Source organism: Macaca fascicularis, chromosome 4, assembly GCF_037993035.2.
Source record: "Macaca fascicularis isolate 582-1 chromosome 4, T2T-MFA8v1.1".
Taxonomy (NCBI): domain Eukaryota; kingdom Metazoa; phylum Chordata; class Mammalia; order Primates; family Cercopithecidae; genus Macaca; species Macaca fascicularis.
Window position 1 is genome coordinate 103,094,789 of NC_088378.1, and position 18,334 is coordinate 103,113,122.

Here is an 18,334-nt window from a genome sequence, read left to right on the forward strand (position 1 = left end):
ATGGAAACTCAAAACTTAGTCTATTTCTAGTGCAGACTTAATATGAATGCAGACTTAGTCTAATTCTGTGTAGAAAAAAAACACGCTGCAAAATTCTTATCAGGGATCTTTTGTTTGGGAGAAATAGAAACTACTCAAACGAAGTCAGTTTAAGATTACATAGGGATTGGTTTTTTCCTGTAAATTTGTTTACATTCCTTGTAGACTCTGGATATTAGACCTTTGTCAGATTGATAGATTGCAAAAATATCCTCCCATTCTGTAGGCTGTCTGTTCACTCTGATCATAGTTTCTTTTGCTATGCAGAAGTTCTTTAGTTTAATTAGATCCCACTTGTCAATTTTTGCTATCGTTGCAATTGCTTTTGATGTTTTGGTCATGAAATCTTTGCCTGTGCCCATGTCCTGAATGGTATTGCCTGTATTTTCTTTTAGGGTTTTTATAGTTTTGAGTTTTACAGAACCCCATTAAAAAGGGGGCAAAGGACATGAACAGACACTTTCAAAGAAGATATTCATGTGGTCAACCAACATATGAAGAAAAAGCTCAACATCGCCAATCATTAGAGAAACAAATCAAAACCACAGTGAGATACCACCTCACATCGGTCAGGATGGCGATTATTGAAAAGTTAAGAAAAAACAGATGCTGGTGGTGTTGCAGAGAAAAAGGAATGCTTCTACACTGCTGGTGGGAATGTAAATTAGTTCAACCATTGTGGAAGACAGTGTGGCAATTCCTCAAAGATCTAGACTCAGAAATAGCACTTGACCCAGCAATCCCATTACTGGGTATATGCCCAAAGGAATATAAATTATTATATTACAAAGGTACATGCAATACACGCACATGTATGTTCATTGCAGCACTATTCACAATAGCAAAGACATGGAATCAACCCAAGTGGCCACCAGTGATAGACTGGATAAAGGAAATGTGAAACATATACGCCACAGAATACTATGCAGTCATAAAAAGGAATGAAATCCTGTCCTTTGCAGGGAAATGGATGGAGCGGAAGTCATTATCCTCAGCAAACTAACACAGGAACAGAAAACCGAATACCACATGCTTTCACTTATAAGTGGGAGCTGAACAATGAGAAAACATGGACACATGAAGAGAAACAACACACTGGGGACTCTCGGGGGGCAGGGGAGGGAGAGCATCAGGAAGAATAGCTAAAATATGCTGAGTTTAGCATCTAGGAGGTTGGTTGATCTGAGTGCAGCAAACCACCAATTACCTATAACAAATCTGCATATCCTGCACATGTACTCCAGAACTTAAAATAACAGTTGAAGAAAAAAAAGAAAGATCACATACATAGGGAATTGTTGACCCAGGCTTCACAATGATTCAGCTTCAGAGGTCATATCAAAGACTCTTCTCTTGGTGTCCCATGGCCCAAAAAGCCTCTCTTATCTGCGTGTTTTTGTCAGTCTCTCCCTTTCTGTTGACTCATCTTGTACATGACCCAGCATGGCTTTATCTGTAAATCAGTAATCAATTGTCTTGCTGATAAACCCACATTCTTGCTCCCCAACTCACCTATTTCAGACATTTTTCTTTATCCTCAAATCTCAAACTCCCCTCACTCTCAAGAGATGAACCAACTCCTACTTACAGAAAAAAATAGAAACAGCCAGAAGGTCCCTCATCTTTTCTTTCCAGTCATAAAATACACTCTCCCTTTTATTCAAACCACCTCCTCCACTGCATTCTCTCCTTCTTTGATTTCTAAACATTCTTAACTTTATCCATTTAAATTCTACCTTAAAGAAACCCAAAGTGAACTCCTCATTCTCCTCTAGCTATCTTCTCATGCTTCTTTCCCCTTCTTAGCCAAGCTCCTTGAAAGGTTTACATGTCATAACTATATGTTTTTATTCATCTTTCTCCCATCCTACCCATTCCAATCTAGCTGTGGGCCCATAAATTTACAGAAAAAGTTTTTCCTGAAGTTACCAGTGATCTCCTTGTTTCTGAATACAATAGCTCTTTCTTAGTTCTCATCCTATTTGATGTCTCTGCAGAATTCCCTTTTTGAAAAAAATGATTCACGTAAAATTTAAATACAGTGAAATGCACACATAGTAAGTAAACAGTTTGGCCAGTTTTGACAAATGCATACATATGTATAATATACACCTCTATCAATATTTAAGATATTTACATCCCTCCAGAAAGTCACCTCCTGCCCCTTTCCAGCCAGTCCTTCACCCTTGCCACCATAGAGGAGCCTACCAATCTGATATCCACCACCATAGATTAGTTTTCCCTATTCTGGAGCTTCATATGAATGGCATCAATCATGCAGGCTACCTGACTTGTGTCTGGCTTTTCCTATCTACCATAATGTTTTTGAGATTCATCCATGTTGTTTATGTATCAATGTTTTATTCCTGTTTATTGTGGAATAGTAAATTTTTCACTGTGTGAGTATTTCACAGCTTTTAAATTCATTCTGCTGATGGACATCTGAGCTATTTCCATTTTAGGGTCATTAACAATAAGGTTGTTATGAACATTCTCATATAAGTCTTTTTGTGAGTGTATGTTCTCATTTTTCTTACATGAATATCTAGGAATGGAATTCCTATGTCATAGTGTAGATGCACGCTAAACTCTTTAAGAAACTGCCAGAGTTTTCTAAAGTGGCTCTATCATGCCCACAAACAATATATAAGACTTTTAGTTGTTCATTATCTTCATCAACATTAGGTGATTCCAGTATTCTTTGTTTGTTCATTTAATTTTAGCTATCATAGTGAGTGTGCCTTAGCCTCCTTAAAATACTCTCTTCCTTTTGATTTGATGAAACAAGGCTCTCCTGGTTTTTATCCTATATCTCTGGCCATTTCTTCTTTAATGCTTTTGCAGGGCTATTGTCCTCTATCAATTTTTAAAAGCGAAACTTCATTAAAGCTTATCCTTAGACTTTCTTCTTGTCTGAATTTAATCACTCAGCCTCACTCATAGCTTCATGGCGATCTGTGTACACATGACTCATAAATTTACATTTCTAGCCCACACTCTCTTCTGAGTTCCTGACCTTTAACCTACTTAATATCTCTCTTGGATTTCTCTAAGTTACCACAAAGCCAAATAACCAGGACTGAATTTGGGATCTCTCTTCTATCACTCCAGATACTCCCAAAACTTGGTGGCACAAGTCTGACATCAACCCATATTCAATCAATTAAAACAACAATAACAACAGTTGTGGCTTTTGCTTCCCAAATCTCTCTCAAATATTAACATTTTGCCATCACCACCGAAGTTTTTGCTTCTAATATCTGCCACCTGGACTTCTACAATAGCCTCCCAGCTGGTCTCTACACATACATGCCCCAGGACTTCATCTAATCTATTCTTGATACTTCAGCCAGAATGATCTTTTAAAAATTCTAATAAGATTATATCATATCTCTCTTCAAAACCCTTTGGCTCTTAAAGAAAAAACTCTATAACATGACCTAGTGGACCCTACCATGTCTAGTTTCTGCCTACCTCTCCAAATTCTTCTCAAACCACACACCTCCTGCCTTTTGCAGACTTTTTCCTCTTCCACAAGACTGGCTTCCTTCCAGTCCTTCAGGCTCACCACTCCCCCTTCCATCAGTGGCTCTCATTCTTTCCTTTTAGAGGGTACTTCACCCCTATTTGCCTGCTTAACTCCTATTCATTCTCAGATCTTAGCTCAGCCCTCACTTGTCATTTCCATGGGAAGTACACCTGGATAACCTGATCTTAGTCAACATTCCTGATAGGCATTGTTTTATCAAAATATTACACAATGTTCTGTGCTGCCTTTATCATATATTTTAATTTTACAAGGATGATTATTCAAGAAAATTTACTTCCTTCTACAAAAGGCTATTAATTCTAGTACCACACCTAGTATATCATGAGTAGTGCTCAATCCATTTTTGCTTCAAGAACAAACGAATGTGGATCATTCATTTTCTTTGGCCCTCTGATTATTTTCTATTTAAAAATTTGAAAGACACTCTCATTAGTATTTGACCAGTCAATAAATCACCTGGTCTTGGGTCAACTGTCCACCATTAGTCCAGTTAGCTATAGCCATGTTGGGATCATATGGATGTAGGGCTGCTTCTTCCAGAATAGTCACTGGCATAAAATCCATAGAAAGGGCTGTGGGTGCAGAAGGTACTGCAAGGCATGTCTAGATCATACAAATATACAAATTCTGGTAAATTAGATAGAATTAACTTCCTTAAGACTTTATAGGAAGAATGTTTCAAGACTTCAGGAACACGGGTGTGAGAGATTATATGTATGGAGGCACAGGTGAGATGAGAGTATATATATATATGTGTGTGTGTGTGTGTGTGTGTGTGTGTATACAAATACAAGTTCTTAGATATATATATGAGTAGTCATTCATGCCTCATCCCACTAACTTTCCTTGAGTTATTGACCCACAGTCTAATTGAAGTCAAACCTCCAAGTGAAGAGGAACCAAAGAAAGCTCTTCTTCATTGTGAGCAAAAATCAACTGGCTTTTAAAATTAAAAAAATATATATTTTTATATATATATAAAAATATATATATTTTAATATATATATATAAATATATATTTTTAATATGTACATAATTCAAAAGCATAATAGGAAAAGTTATTTGGAATCATAAATAAATTACTGCTAGTAAAAATGTACTTTTCAGGGAAAAATTTAAATTAAAAATAAAATTATCACAATTAAGAAATGTTGATATAGCTTAAATAAAATTTCAACAAATACGATTCCAAAGGGAATCTTTAAATATTTCTTAGTCCCTGGCACTAATGTACTTATATAACCCGGCAATAATTTACTTATATATTATTTACTTAATAAAACCAAATTCAAAATGAACAAAGTAATTATAAGTTCTCATGGAGTTTTCTATAACAAATAGTATCTTAAAGAGCAAGCAAATAAAACCAGAAATGAAAAAAAAATTAAATGTTCGAATGTGTTGGTAGTTAAAAGGAAACCAAGTGTCAAAAGGGTGACGGTGGAAAAAAACCACTGTACTAGGACACAGAAGACCTGGAGTCCTATCCCTAGCTCTCTCACTAATTAAAAACGAAATCCTGAGTCTCTGGCCTCAGTTTTCTCTTCTTAGAGTAGAAATAAATCCTCAGTGGCTTAAATGTTTATTGCCATCTTTCCTGCCAACTCTTATTAGTTGATGGCCTGGACCACTATGTTCAGAAAGGTTCTGAGACATCTGATATGTATTAGTGATGCTGCTCTAGGTGCAGGTATTTGCAGGTGAGCTGAGAATTTACCAGTGTTGGATGACATAGACACTGAGTTCCCCCTCACACCTCAACTCAGCCTAATTCTGAAATGCAAAAGTCAGTGCTGTTGTGTCCTGGGCACACAGGCTATACAACTTAGTTCAACAGCACTTGCTGGAGGCCCATTACGTATGGGTTACAGAATTAGACAATGAAAATGAAAAGATGATTAATGTAAGATACCTGCCTTCAAGGATTTTAAGTCTGGAAGATGACCTAACTGAGGTATCCTTTCATTAAAAATATAATCAGTAGAATGCTTTCTGGAAACACTACTGATCTAGTTCTAAATATCAAATCAGAAAACTAACAGTACTATGTGATACATTGTCATGGAAGTTAGTGATGTTTTGTTTCAAGAAAATGTTTCCATTAAGCATGTCCGTCCAGAGGATTACTTTTTAAAATATATTATTTACATCCTCCTTATATTCAAATACTTTAGGAATGCCATCTTTCAAAAACCTAAGAATGATAAATCAAGATACAACAGGCCATCAAAAATTATATATTAATTTTATCTGATAATGTCTAGTGTCCAATATATTTTCCTCATAAGCTCTAGTCAACCTGGTTCTCTCAATAACCAAAAGCACTCAACTCACTGCTTGTTTTCAAAATTTGCTGACTGAATTCCCGTGGTTAGAATAACCATCCCACTCTATCCTCCTACTTATACCCTTAGCAGCCCTGGGTGACTCCTCTAGTCCACATCCCCTGAATCTATTCATTCATTCATCCATATACACAGTTTAAAAAAATGGTCACCTATTCTATGCCAGGCAATACGCTTATATGAGGGATTCAAATAAGAATGATCCTCCTTTCCAGAATTTATGCTGTACTGAGAGGAAACCGTTAAGAGAAAGAGATTATGACAAAAATCAAATAAAACAATCAAAAGAGGTTAAGACAAATACCAAAATCTATTTGGAAAGTCTGGGAAGATATAACAAATAAGGTGTCACTTGAGCTAATTAAAAAGGCTAAGTAAAACTTAGTCAGATTTAAAACGATATTTCTGATGGAGAGAAAAGTATGAGTTGGGTCACCATGTTGTGAAGTAGCAATTACCCTTCAGAACTAGTTCAGCAAGACTATGGCAGGAATGTATTCACAGACCAGAGAACAGAAATAGCAAGTAGGATCCAGATTACGAAGTTTAAACTTTACTCTGAAAGCAAGCAGGTTTTATGGAAGAGACATGATCAGACGAATTTTAGAAATATTTATCTGGCAGCAATGTGGAGATCTGATCAGATTGGAGGAATTCTGATTAGTGGTAGAAAAATGAATCAGGAGGTTCCTTCAGGCATCCAGATAAGTACTGAAGAGAGCCTACATTAAGGTAATGACAATGGGATTGGAAAATAAGATAGACATTTAAAATATTCCAAAAGATTAAATCTGTAGGATTTGATGATGGTTGAAATGAGGAGTTGCAGTGGTGATGCTACTTGCACAGACAAGAAATACAGAGACACTGCTTTCAGGCAGAAAGTCAAGAAATTTATAACAGGACACAATAAAGTTGAAGTGCCTAGAGGACACTCAGGTAGAGAAATTTAACAGGTGGTTAAGGACATGAATCCAGAATTTAGTAGAAAATTCTAACGCAGTAATATAGATCTGGGGATCATTGACATATATATGGTTGGAGCCATTGTTGGAGATTCACAAGGAACTGCATATAAAATGGGAGAATATGGAGAATAGGACCCCATGAGAATGCCAACATTTGAGATTCGAGAGAAGATAAAATAGAAGCATTTAGAAACATTGAAGGCAAATCAAAAGGATATGGAATTACAGAAGCAAGAGCAAGAGGGAGCTTCAAAAGTTTCTTCACCTCTTATCATAACCACCACTCAATTTGCACTATTTTGTGTTCTTGAGTATTTAGTCTTTTCCCAAAGTGCGTATGTCAAATTTTTAAAAATTTGCACAATCTTACCAGCAAAAGTATCTGCTTCTTGTGGCCTGGTATCATGTTTATCTTCTTGTGGCCTGGTATATTGCATGTGGACCTCCTACAGCCTTTAACTATGCTGCATTTATGGAAGTCAGGGACTATATAGCCCCTTGACTGATTATCAGTCATAGTTGCACCCAATAGTGACTGCTAGAGCTTAGGCTTTTGGAGCTCTAAATACCATAAAATCCTTTTCTAATGCTTGTGTCTGGCATGATACTTAGACCATAATATCTTTTTCAGAATAGCATCAAGTTTTTACTCCAGGTTGCTATATATTAAGTGGCTAGATTTGACCTAGGGTACACAGACAGTTGTAAATTGAAATATCTATTCTCAGTATAAGAAGATTTTACTGTATTTTATTTTTCAAAATTACATTTTATGAAAATTGTCATGATCATGAATAATATAAAAGTAGAATCTCTTTAGGATTTTGGATCTTACCAAAATTTTAATATCTAAAATAAATGAGACTGTTCATTTCAATATCCCTTTATTTCAGATACTAGGATGTAAAATGTCTTCATTTTTTCCCAGAAAAAAAGGGGTTAGGAAAGAAGACTTAAGCTCCAATATATTGCAATACAGAGATAGCCAAGGAAGATAAATCTGCTAAGCTGTGTGAAATATAAAAGGAAAAGCCATTTGGTTACTTTACTTTTGTTTTCGTCTCTTTCTACCAACACACTAAGTAATCTTTCTGACCTCGATAGAACCTCTAAATGTGGATATATACTACCATATAGTTAAAGAAACCCAATACATTGATTTTTACATACCCTAGGTACTTCATATACAATCTGCCTGCTTTTTCCAGAATCAAAACCACATAAATTGGAAACAAAACAGCTAGACATCCTATCAAAGAGTTTCTTTTCCTTTTTTTTTTTTTTGAGAGGGAGTCTCGCTCTGTCACCCAGGCTGGAGTGCAGCAGTGCAATCTCAGCTTACTGCAGTCTCCGCCTCCTGGGTTCAAGAGATTCTCCTGCCTCAGCCTCCCAAGTAGCTGGAATTACAGGCATGCATCACCACGCCGGCTAATTTTTTTAGTTTTAGTAGAGACAGGGTTTCGCCATGTGGCCAGTCTGGTATGAAACTCCTGACCTCAGGTAATCTGCCCTCCTCAGTCCCCCAAAGTGCTGGGATTACAGGCATGAGCCACTGCACCCGGCCTCAAAGAGTTTCTTGCTACATTTGTGAAAAGCTATGTTTAAACAACAAAAACAATAATGTGGCACACAATGCTTGTGCACCGATAACTTACAACTTTAAAATATATTATTGAGATTAAGAATAGTCTTCAAATATTAAGCAATACTGCTTTAAGTATAGAAAGCCATATGTAGGTATGTAAGTTGTGAACTAATCAAATAGATTATGCAAAGTCTAGCAAATACAGCAAGAAAACTCCATCAATATTACTACATTAGTTTCTACTTGTCAGTGTGTATATTATGCATGAGAGTCCATTAAAAGAAGCTAAGTAGTGTAAGACATTTATATGACAGTACAGATATCTTAATTGGTTTTCAATTCACATACCTTTTCTACGTAAATATACTAGCATCTTCCAGACCATAATTAAATTACCTGGCATAATGATGGGTAATACAAACAAATACTAAATAATGTATCAATAATTAGCATGGTATTATTTTCTGTATTACATAAAATATCTTTCATTCATTATGCTTCTTCAAAATAGCTAATATTATAATTAAGTGCATTGATTACTAACAAATCGCATGCAATTACTTTCTATAGCATTACCTTATTTTACTATCTAAACATCAGAGGAATTATCAAAATATTACAAATAACATGAAATTACTTTCTGTAACATTACCTTATTTTGCCATCTAAACTCAGAGGAATATCAAAATATTACATCCCAAAATCTATTTAAATAAATTCTCACACATTAAAGATGTCTTCGCTAAACTGCAGGCTGCTCTTTGCAAGGCTCAAAGGAGGATTCTCATAAAGAGAGTCCTGTATGAAGCTGCAATTCATAACCACTATTATTTGAAAAATGTTTTGAAATTTTAAATTCAGCTTTGCCATAAAAAGTGTCATTCTGTTGACATTCCATAAAAGATAATACCTTATTTCCCTTTTTTTTTTTTTTTTTTGCTTTTTTTTAGACAGAGTCTCACTCTGTTGCCCAGGCTAGACTGCAGTGGCAGGATCTCAGCTCACTGCAGCCTCTGCCTCCTGGTTTCAAGTGATTCTGCCTCAGCCTCCTGAGTACCTGGGATTACAGGTGCACTGAGTACCTGGGATTACAGGTGCACTCCACCATACCTGGCTACTTTTTTGTATTTTTAGTAGAGACACAGTTTTACCATGTTGGCTGGGCTGGTCTCAAACTCCTGAGCTCAAGTGATCCACCTGCTTCGGCCTCCCAAAGTGTTGGGATTACAGGCTTGAGCCACCGCGCCTGGCTGATAATATCTCACTCTCAGAAACAGTGTTCCCCATTTACCAAACAATGACCAAGATTTTATATCTACCACTCGCTTGCATTACTTATGGATGAGATATATTTTAAGACTGTTAATTACTTGATTTTCTGAAGTCATAAATGAAGAATTTGGGGCAGAGAAAGCAAGATTTAAAAAGAGGAAGACAATATAATTTATCATCCGGGCTGAAACTCAAAATTGAGAGAAGAGGTTACCACACATAATTATAGCAGGAAATTGGTATAAAGAGACAAAGGAAAATCAAAATGTGCAGTCACCTTCCTTTTAAACAGCTCTATTTTGCCTTTAAGTAAGCATTCGTATGAACAGGAAGTTTTCACAATATTGCAACAGAAGCAGAAACATCTAAAATCAATTCTGCTGAATATCTCCCTCTTGCTGTCCACACAAAAGTAACCTAGTCAAAATAAGTGTATATGAACTCGATGTAAGCATGTCAGAATATAAATACAGAAAACCTAAGTGGTCCAATAAAGAATCTTAAAAAGTTCTTAAACACATGCAATTTATTACATCACTCAATGGTAAACTGGTATGTTTACATGAAAGAAAACTACCTGACAAATATACGACCCCTTATTCAGCTAATTCTGAAAATGAATGATTTATTAAACCCAGTGACACTAAAATTATCATTGTATTTCTCCAAATTTTTTTCTGTAAAAGATGAGGAAATTACCCCAAGCTAATTTCTCTTCTCTTCTCGTTTTTTAATTACGATTGCCTTTTACATCTTTCAAACTTTACAATTTTGCCCACATTCCTTTTTGTGCTAAAAACATGTACAAACTATTTAATGAGAGGGAAAAAAAAAAAGAAAAGAAAGAAGGTAAATACAGTCTCAGACCAAGCCCTGAACTCATTTTACCTTTTAACACCTTGTCAAATTCTCACGCTGGGAACTGCAACCCTGGCAACACTGCATTGCTAGAATGAAAGGATAGATGGGCTGTTCTCCAAGAGCTCATCTTCCCAAGCCCCCTAGTACCTTCAAAGACTACTGGAAGATATAATCTTGGTATTCTTCTACAGTTTTAATGACTAAGCATAATAATGGCTCCTTTCTTGGAAACAGCAATTTGGAGGATACGATGCCTCCACTATCATTTTAAAGCTTCACAAATTAGAAGGACTGCCATTATAAATTCCACTTTACATATAAAATCTGATGCTTAGATGGATTATCTTGACAAGGTTCACACCTATAAAAACTCACCTATAAAAACCAGAATCTAGTCCAGTGTTCTATCCAACTATCCAACACTCACCTCTTTTTCTGACTATGGCAATTATTAAATGATAGGAACTCAGCCAACATTGGGCTGCAAGCAGAGGATTCGCCTTTATTCTACCCCAACAGCCTAATGCTTGACCCAATTTTAATACCTGAAATGAGGATCTTGTTGAATTAAATATCATATAACACTTTGTTAGAAATAGTCTATTTAATAAGTAAAATTCAGAACAATAGTGGCAAACAAAGATAACTCATGGTTAGGTGGAATGGTGGGACAATGCTATGGTATTAGGGAACCCCGTGGGCAAAACAGCAAGCAGATAAGGAAAACTCCAGGTACAAATGAGGTCAGAGAGTCACCACGGGCCAGAACAGGGGAGGCCAGACAGTTCTGGAGAGCCCACCCTCAGAAAAGGGCGGAACATGTTACTAGTCACATGAAGCTCCTCTTTTACTCCTTTAAGTTTTGTTCTCTGGACTCCAGAATCAAATGTCATGACCAAAGGGTCAGGAAGGTACCGAGCTAGTTCTGGGAAATTTCACTAATACTGGAAAACTAATAAATACTCACAGGCTAGACTTCTCATCAACAGGTGAGCCTTGGTGAGTAAAATTCATAAAGCATCCAGCCAAATGCATAACATGTAGAAGGCACACAATAAATGTTAGTCTTCTTCCCAATAGATGAAGGAAACATAATACCCACCACTCAATGCACTTTTTTAAAGACTTAAAAGAACATTAAAGGTTGGACGTCAGTGTACATGGGTTCTGGATTCATTATGCTAGCTGCCATGTGCCTCGGGCAAATTTACTTCGACTCTCAGGACTAGCTCTAAAATACCCAACTCATGTCACATGACCCAATGTATAAAAGTAGAAAACAGTCCATGAGGACAAATGAAATGCAATACAATGGACTTTATAATCCACGGTACTGCAACCTCATCCATCTGCTTATTACAGGTATGGGAGCATAATAATATGATTTTAGGAATTCGTATTTGATATCTTTCCAGGAAGCTCACTGCACAAGCTTACACAAATTGTTCTCCTCTTTTAAAAAGTTGAGCAAATAACATTCCAAAGACATTATGCTCCTATTAGTCAAGTGAGCAGTAGCACGTCCAGCCCACATTGGTTTCCATATTCTCCTTCTAATTTAGTAATCTATTTACTTAAATAATGCCTTTTTCATATTTTGGGGTGTAAGGTATTAAAATCTTTGCAAACCATAATGAAAATATGATACCTGCATACATGCGAATTCTATCCTCATCCCCCTCAAGGTTTCCCAGATTTTCCTTCCACTTTTCTTCTTCTCCCAGTTGGTAACTGGGATCTCTCATAATGAGCCTTATGGATATATTTCAGGCCACAATATTGTATTTGTGTAAAGTAAGTAAAAGGAGGAGGAAAGCTGAAGTTATAGGAATTCTTCTCATTCTACTTTCTGTCTCCTTTGCAGGAAAAAAGTAGTAATTATGGATGATTAGAAAGCAAATGCTAGGTTACCTGTTAAGAAGAGAAGGAGAAGCCCAAAGTCAATACTCTTTATAAATCAATTCATACCATGGATTTAAGGATTTGTAGGAAAGAATGAAACTTCATACAATCTCAATTTAATTTACTTGTCCACGTTTGCACAGTAAGTGGCAGAACTAGAACTAGAACCTAAAAACACTTGGATACAAAGTTAATGGTCTTTCCACTATATTGCGACACTTTTCATTATCTTCTAGCACTCTATGAAAGAGTATAGGTGAAGCCCCAGGCTCTGTTATGATCTGAAGCAGTTGATCTGAATCAGCCTAATCTTTTGCCAAGCCACTTCTCTGCAACTGAGAAAAGACTATAAATTCATTTAAAGAAAAGATAAATGAAATAGACGCTTCTTCTTGGTGGGAAGACAGTGTAGTGTACAGGCAAATACTTGGATTTAGACCAAAAGGTCTGATTTTGAATCCTGATTGGACCATGTTTATGTGAGTCAGTTTAGGATATTACTGAACTTCTCTGAGTGTAGTGTGAGGATGTGAGAATTATATCATTTAGTTTACCTTCTGCACAGGCTATTGTGAGAATCCAAATATTTATACTTATAATAAACTTGAGCACAGTTTAACTATTTGGCATTAGATTAAATAACTTAGAATAAGAGCTAGTGTGAGGTTAATGTTCAATAAATGTTAGCTATTTACATTATATTCCAATATGGTACTCAATTCTCATCCTCAAATCATCGCCTTAACTCTCTACATTTTTTCTCTTCTCTTACTATTCAGTAGCTGCTTTCTCTATGAAACTTTTTTTTTGTGCTTTTTTTTTGCTTTTTTTTTTTTTACAAAAAGGAGTAAGATTCTAGATCTAATGAGCTCTTCTCTGATTTAGGTCCCAGATAATGCAGTTTTCAGCCTATGCAATATATTGGCTCATGATGTCTAGTAACAGTTAATTGAAGGAGTATTCATTGAGAAAGTTAGGTTTCAGAAAGCCTTCAGAATACACGTGTGTGTACACATGCATGCACACACTCACATCCAAAACACTATTAAGAAAAGACCTCTAATTTAATTTGCAGATAATTAAGTCAATCATTAAACATAATTTGTGGGAGCCAACTATTTCCAGTTATATGGCCATGGAACTTAAAATTAGTGTACTTTACCAACAAAATGAAATCTTTTTATGATAAAGTACTTTCAATTTCAAATAAAATTTTTCTAAAATCTTGACTTGAAAGTAGCTTGATTTTTTTTCCATTTATACATATTTAAAGACATTCTCAAAACCAAATTCAACTAGTAATTTACAATCAAGGCCAATGAAACTTACAAATACATTTTAATTGATATTTTCTAATGTTGGTTTCACAGATTCATCCATCATTTTCTATTTTCTCTCGGTGCCTATTTGTATACACTGTGAAGAGAGACAGCATGCATAGTAGGTACATTAAGGAGATAGTTCTGCACTGATAACACAAGTGAATTTTAAGTCTAATTGCTGTATTGCCAGAACTTAAGCTTTGTAGTGCCTTTTGTGAAAGTAATTTCTCAGATATGTGATTATGATCACCAATAATTACCACAAAAACTTTTCTCTGATGTAACAATATTTTAAAGCTCTGTTAAAAGAATCCTGTTTTCCAATCTATTTTAACACAAAGTTTTAAAAAGGCAACCATCTATGACTATGTGTCATTATGTCCTCATATATATGTGTCATCTGTATAGTTCCCATTATCCCCAGTTTTTAAGACATAAAGTGTCCCCTATAAAAAAAAGTACAGCACTTTTCCACTAATTGCAGACAATATGACATGCTTACATGGCAGCAAACTGGGATTCCAAAACACTCACCAATCTGTCACTGAACAAAAGGCCAAGACATTAGCAGAGGAGGCTGACTGATAAAGTTAATACAGAGGTCCAGGATTACAGAGAGCTGTTGTATAACAGCATCACATACTGTGATATTTTGTGAATCCATGCAATAAAGGAACAATATATGCAAGCCAGTAGAAAGCAGTCACAGGAAAAGCAGTGGAAAAGATGTGTTAGACACGAGCAGTTGGACAGTGCTCCTAATTTGTATTTGCCCACATAAGCCCATACAATCTATAATTGCTGTCCTTTGGCAGTTAGCAGATTTGGAATTCTGTCCTAAAACTCACCCACTCCCACTTAAAATCCCTCACTCTCCACCACGCTTGAGACAGCCAGTGAAGAGGTGTGATGGCCACTACTTGCACTGTGCCTTCCCCTTCCTATCCGGACTCTGGCAAGCAGCAGCCCATATTTTCCACTAGCTACTGGAGGCCTCCATCCACCTGCTGTCTGCAGCAAACAGCAAAAGGAACAGCAGCAAACCTGTAAATCCTGACAAGCATAAAAGGTGTTCAGGACAGGTGGCAGAGGCTGCAACCAGTGAGGACAGATGGACTGACAACCAGACAGACAGACAGCAGCACCATTAGACACCATCCATTACTTCCAGTCTCAGAAGAGGGGAAGCCTGCAGCACCAGGGATGTCATTCTTCCACTAGGGACAGGCAGCAGATTAACGAGGGTACTGCCTCCCTCAAGCCGGCAGGCTTAAAGTATTTGGTTTTTGGATGAGAAGGAGCAGGGAATTCAGAAACCTGCTGCTCTTTATAGAACCAGGCCAGCTCTGGCCTTCGGAGTTAATGGCCCTTTTCTGAATCTACAATGAAAGGACGGGAATGACTGGATTTCTACTATTTTGCTGTGACCTAACAGCCACATCTCTCCCTCAATATCCCCCTCCCATATCTGAGTGTCAGTTGCCCTGGTTGGGGAGCCATCAGTCTGTGAATGCAACCTCCCTCCATTCCTCTCCTATGAGGCACTGCTGCACTGAGGGGAAGCGGAAGAAATCTTCCTCGCAGGCAGCGTCTTCTCTCCAGGAGGCACTTCTAGGGGGTGGGGGAGAGGTCATGCTGAGTGTGCTCTGTGTCTGGGTTTCACACCTGCTCCCTCCCCACCCCTCTTTCGCTATCAGCTAACTCCAGATGCAACAGGTTCCCTTTGGCTCTTCATGCCAATTCCCTGACCCCAGATACACCTTCCAGCCTAAGCAGGGGACACCAAGGAGTCACTCACAGTCAGGGCCCCTAAATTCCCCTGCTTCAGAGTGAAAACTTTCCTGAATACATGAAGACTTCCCAAGAGAAGGCAGGGTTGAAGCCTCCTTCTGCTCCACTCTATGGGTGATGCTAAGCAAGGAAAGCCCCGTCTCTCTGCCAGTCCCTTGTAAGCAGTTTTGTCTGAGGCAAGTAGCAGCATAGACAGTGTCACACACTCCTGCACCACCAGCAAGGAGCCCCATCTTCTCTCTATCCCCAGGAAAATGGGGCATCAGACAAAGATCCCTTGAAGGGTTGATGTGCTCTAAAGAAGTGAGGAGTGCAAATTTCCAATCCCTTATTGGACTGTTTCCTCCAGGAACTGAACAGGCCCCAGAGGTCTCTTGGAAAGCAGTAAAGAGGAACCTCTATGTTATTCAGGCCAGAGTCCCCCTGGCAGCTTCTCCCATGATTGAAAACTTTGTATTGCCAATGGCATTACATGTGGGGAAGAGAATCTGTCTTCACACAGGTATGCTGTGTAGAAGACTCTGAATAAAAGGTTAAAGAGAAGCTGGAGAGGCAGGTTACCAAAGATGGCAACTGCCCAGAAAAAGACCCAACCTTGATCTGTGAGATGAATGATTACTCAAATTAACAATAAAAATAAGCATTTTTATTATATAAATATAGGCAACCTTCACTGGGGTAACCCCGACCAGCTAAACAACTCCAAGAAAAGACGAGGAGCTGTCCTCAGCACCTCTTCATCCTGCCTCCCCTTGTTTCTACTCATCTCCTGCCCCCTAACCTGCTCCCAGCCCAGGGACCTTCCACTTGGGTGGGATCAGCACCTCTCAGCTTCTGCACCTCCCACCACGAGCGTGGCCCCCGTCCACCCATCCCTCCTCTGCACCCCAGTCTCAAGCCATCCTCCCCCTGTCTTTGGGTTCCTGGATCTGTGGCATATCCCCTCCCTCCTCTAGTCCCCTGACCTCTTCCCTGCTCAAGCCCCGCGCCCCTGGCGGGCGCCTCCGTCCGCACCCAGCACCCTGGCCGCCCCTTCCCCACACTCAGCCGCGAGGACTAGGGGAGTGAGTGGTGAATGGACGGATGGAGGCACGGAGGCACGGATGGCGCGGCTGGGGCTGGCTTACTTGAGCATGGCTTCTTCTTTTTCCTCCTCTTCCTTCTGCCGGTCCATCACTGCCATGATAATGTTCCTCTCCTCCTCGGTCAGGTGGCTCAGGTCGGGCAGCTCTTGCATGGGGGGAGGCACCGTGGGTGGGCGAGGACCGCGGGGCCCCACGGCCGAGGACATTTTCGTGGCCTGCCCGCCCCCTCCGCTCGCTCTCTGGCTCTCACCTTTCGGATGCACGCCCAGCAGCTGCGCCCCTGCTTTCCCCTCACAGCGGAGCCCTCGCGGCGGCGGCAGGAGGAGGAGGAGCAGCGGCGGTGGCGGCGGCGGCGGCAGCAGCAGAGCCGGGGAGAGCGAGAACCCAGTCTTTCATGGTTGTTTGCATCCACCCAGCCCCGGATGCTGCCTTTGTTTTGGTCGCCCTAGCGAGGCTCGGGGCCGCCCGGCCGCCTCCCGCAGCCCAGCCTCGGCCGGCGGGGGCGGGCAGGCGGAGGCGCGGCGGGCGCGGCGAGGGGGTGAGGGCTCGCGCCAGGCTCCGCCGATCCGGGCGTCTCAGGCGGGGCGCGGGGCGGGGGCGGGGCTGGGGCTGGGGCTGGGGCTGGGGCTGTGGCGGCCGCTGCCGCCGCGGAGGCTGCTCCCAGGCTCTGCTGCCTCCAGTTTGGGGTTGCGGGAGGGAGAGGGAGAGTTTGGGTGTCAGTTAGGCGGAGTCTCGGAGGCTTCCATCCAGGGTGATGCCGTTGCTCTCGCAGACATAGCTGCCAGCCACTCAGTCCCGGAGCCGCTCCGCCCACGGGCACCCACCCGCCCACTCCCCGAGTCCGAGCCACGCGTGCCCCGGCCGCTCCCCTCACACCCGCCAACGTGCACAGCACCTCGCTCTATCCCCAGGTACCCCTCACCCATGAGTCATCCTCCCTCTTCTGGTCCCTCGCCTGTGTCATCCTATTTTGCATGGGTTGCATTAATCATCATCATCCTCGCTACCATCTTCATCATAGAGCATTAATATTTTTTGAGCAACCACAATGTTCTGAACGGCAGAATGGAACACCCTGTGGATACATTTTCTTTTTCCTCCCTGCCACCGTGTCTTTCTTATTTACTAGTTAAGTGTTCACAGCCACAACAATGTGATTTTTTTGGATGCTTTTGATACACACACACACAGACACACACATCCTCCAACAGCCTAGATTTTCTGGGTACATTGTACTCATCAATGCAGTGTCTTTCTTGACTCGTCCTCACTAGGACTGTTCTGCAGTGTATCAAGATGCCCCACAACACGGTAACTCTTTCATTTGTCATTTTTGGCTCTAGGTAGCCCCATCACATCACATAACTGCTCTCTGGTGCTTGCACATGGGTTATCTACTCTAATTCCTCTAATGATGCTCACTATCATCATACTCACTCACATGTAGTTCAGAGTATCTCTGTAGCTACTTCTCAAGAAACACTGATCCCAGATAAGAAAAACACTCAACCATATCCTATTGTATTTAAGAAGCTTCTGCTAATGCCTAGCCCAATGATAGGCATTAAGGATGAGCTTCTCTTGCTGATAAAGGCAAAAATAAATAGGCAATCC

The 18,334-nt window shown here is 39.7% G+C and overlaps 1 protein-coding gene across 35 annotated transcripts in view; it reads right to left on the minus strand.

The window, feature by feature from the left end:
- Positions 1–17,403, minus strand: part of RIMS1 (regulating synaptic membrane exocytosis 1) — a 493,077-nt gene extending 475,674 nt beyond the window's left edge. For all 35 annotated transcript variants that reach the window (XM_015449223.4, XM_074037683.1, XM_005552575.5 and 32 more), the window contains exon 1: positions 16,763–17,403. In XM_015449223.4, coding sequence (XP_015304709.1) covers positions 16,763–16,926 — 164 coding nt within the window. In that variant the 5' untranslated portion in view covers positions 16,927–17,403. The remainder of the gene's footprint in view (positions 1–16,762) is intronic.
- Positions 17,404–18,334: the final 931 nt, after the last annotated feature.